This window comes from Myotis davidii, unplaced genomic scaffold (genome assembly GCF_000327345.1).
Source record: "Myotis davidii unplaced genomic scaffold, ASM32734v1 scaffold2098, whole genome shotgun sequence".
Classification (NCBI taxonomy): domain Eukaryota; kingdom Metazoa; phylum Chordata; class Mammalia; order Chiroptera; family Vespertilionidae; genus Myotis; species Myotis davidii.
This window is the reverse complement of record NW_006289493.1, coordinates 59,435-60,143: the sequence shown is the minus strand read 5'-3', so window position 1 is coordinate 60,143 and position 709 is coordinate 59,435. Positions and strand designations below refer to the sequence as shown.

Here is a 709-nt window from a genome sequence, read left to right as displayed (position 1 = left end):
GTGAAACTTCTCTTAAATAAAGTGAGGGCATTCCACCCAGACTCTGGTTTGACCTCTCGGGGATCTCAGTTGGTAGAGGTTATGCCAACCAACTTCTATGGCACAATAGATACTCATTTGGTAGACATAGCAGAGATTCTATTAATACTTTGTGGCCTACTGAGAACTCCAGTAAAAAATCTCATAATGAGGGGTGGCCATTTCTTTTGAAGCACTGCAGTCCAGGCTCTGTGAGTTTACCCCGCAATCCCAAATCTTTCCTCAATGGATTAACAGGAAAAACAGTAATGGTGAAATTTAAGTGGGCAAGGGAATATAATGGCTACCTGACATCTGTAGATGGCTATATTAACAAGCAGCTTTCAAACACGGAAGAATACATAGATGGAGCCTTGTCTGGACACCTGGGTGAAGTTCAAATAAGATGTAATAATAGCCTTTATATCAAGGATGTTGAAGAAGAGGAAGAAGATGGAGAAATGAGAAAATAGCCTCTTTTGTGGGAAATTTTTTGTACATATATTTCTAGACAATAAAAATTTGTTTTTTCAATTTGAAAAAAAAAGGACTTGTAATGACAACTCACTGAAGGCTCTCCATGACCCTGCAATTATTTCTGCTCTAAACTACACAACTACACTGTCATCTTCATGGTGCCTGTTTCAGTTAGGGTTCCCCACAGAAACAGAAGCAAGGAGAGAGAGAGAGC

General features: G+C 39.5%; 1 protein-coding gene across 1 annotated transcript; it reads left to right on the top strand.

The window, feature by feature from the left end:
- Window positions 1-212: 212 nt before the first annotated feature.
- Window positions 213-491, top strand: LOC102762727 (small nuclear ribonucleoprotein F-like; the record flags this gene model as incomplete). Its single annotated transcript, XM_015562781.1, has 1 exon — window positions 213-491. A coding segment is annotated over one exon (279 nt), but the record flags the coding sequence as incomplete, so codon positions are not given.
- Window positions 492-709: the final 218 nt, after the last annotated feature.